The 857-nt window shown below is 64.3% G+C and overlaps 2 protein-coding genes across 2 annotated transcripts in view; both read right to left on the bottom strand.

Annotated features, from left to right (window-relative positions):
- MTA2 (metastasis associated 1 family member 2) overlaps window positions 1-433 on the bottom strand; it is a 9,315-nt gene extending 8,882 nt beyond the window's left edge. The window contains exon 1 of the mRNA XM_006156585.2: window positions 416-433. Within this exon, the coding sequence (XP_006156647.2) occupies window positions 416-433 (18 nt within the window). The remainder of the gene's footprint in view (window positions 1-415) is intronic.
- Window positions 434-533: 100 nt separating this feature from the next.
- Window positions 534-857, bottom strand: part of EML3 (EMAP like 3) — a gene marked incomplete at its 5' end in the record, with an annotated part of 10,699 nt that continues 10,375 nt past the window's right edge. Inside the window, 1 exon segment of the mRNA XM_027774982.1 lies at window positions 534-849. Within this exon segment, the coding sequence (XP_027630783.1) occupies window positions 604-849 (246 nt within the window).

Below are 857 nucleotides of genomic sequence, written 5' to 3'. Positions count from 1 at the left end.
TCGGCGTCTTCCGGACCGAGCTCGGCTTCTGCCGGACAGGAGCCAGGATCCAGCTTCCTCCGCCCTGGCCGAGTCCCACCAGACGTTGAGCTCTGCGGGCCGCGGGGAAGGATTGCCCTGCCCGCCTCAGGGTTCGCCTTCTTCCGGACACCTTCGGCCGATCCGGAGAACAAGGCCTGACGCTCGGCTCAGGTCGGAGAGCGAGACCCCACTGCTCGGCTACTTCCGGATAAGGTTCGGCTCCTTTCGGCCAAGCGCTCGGTTATTTCCGTTGCAGCTCTCCCTCCCGCCCCCCGCCTCCGTGGGCGGGAGAGGAGTGGAGCTTAACTCTCTCGTCGCCGGAGCAGTGCAGCTCCGCCTGCGGTCCCGAAAGACTCGCGCGCCTTAGCGCTTCGCGGGGTTATTTGCAAGCGGCTTTGCCTGTAATTTGCATGAAAGGTCTCAGCTCCCTTACCCTCTCTGCAGTCTTTTCTTTCACCACCACCCCGCAGGGCCCCAGACTCCCAGTCGCGCCCCACAAAAGCACTGGGCGGTGACTTTGTTTTTGGTTTATTGCCCCTCAGTAGGCAGCAGGAGTCAGGGCCTAGGCTGGGGCTGCCCGGCTCAGCCAGCGGGTCTATACAGTGTATGCAGGGGTACCATTCGCCCCCCTCTAAAGAAATGCGCGGTCGGGAATGTCTCGAAGTGGAGGAAAGAGTCGAGGAAAGAGTCGACCCCTTGTCCTGGGGGATTCGGTTGGGCGGGATGGGGCCGCCGCAGGGCCAGTCCCGCAGCTATCAGACATCGAGGGAGGAGGCGGGGGATAAGGAGGGTGTTCGAGAGGGAGTGGAGGGGGGGGGGGCCCCCCCCCCACCCCC

The sequence above is a fragment of the Tupaia chinensis genome, unplaced genomic scaffold, assembly GCF_000334495.1.
Source record: "Tupaia chinensis unplaced genomic scaffold, TupChi_1.0 Scaffold000502_1, whole genome shotgun sequence".
In the NCBI taxonomy this organism is placed as follows: Eukaryota; Metazoa; Chordata; class Mammalia; order Scandentia; family Tupaiidae; genus Tupaia; species Tupaia belangeri.
Note: the sequence above shows the minus strand (reverse complement) of the source record. Positions and strands in the feature narration are given on the sequence as shown.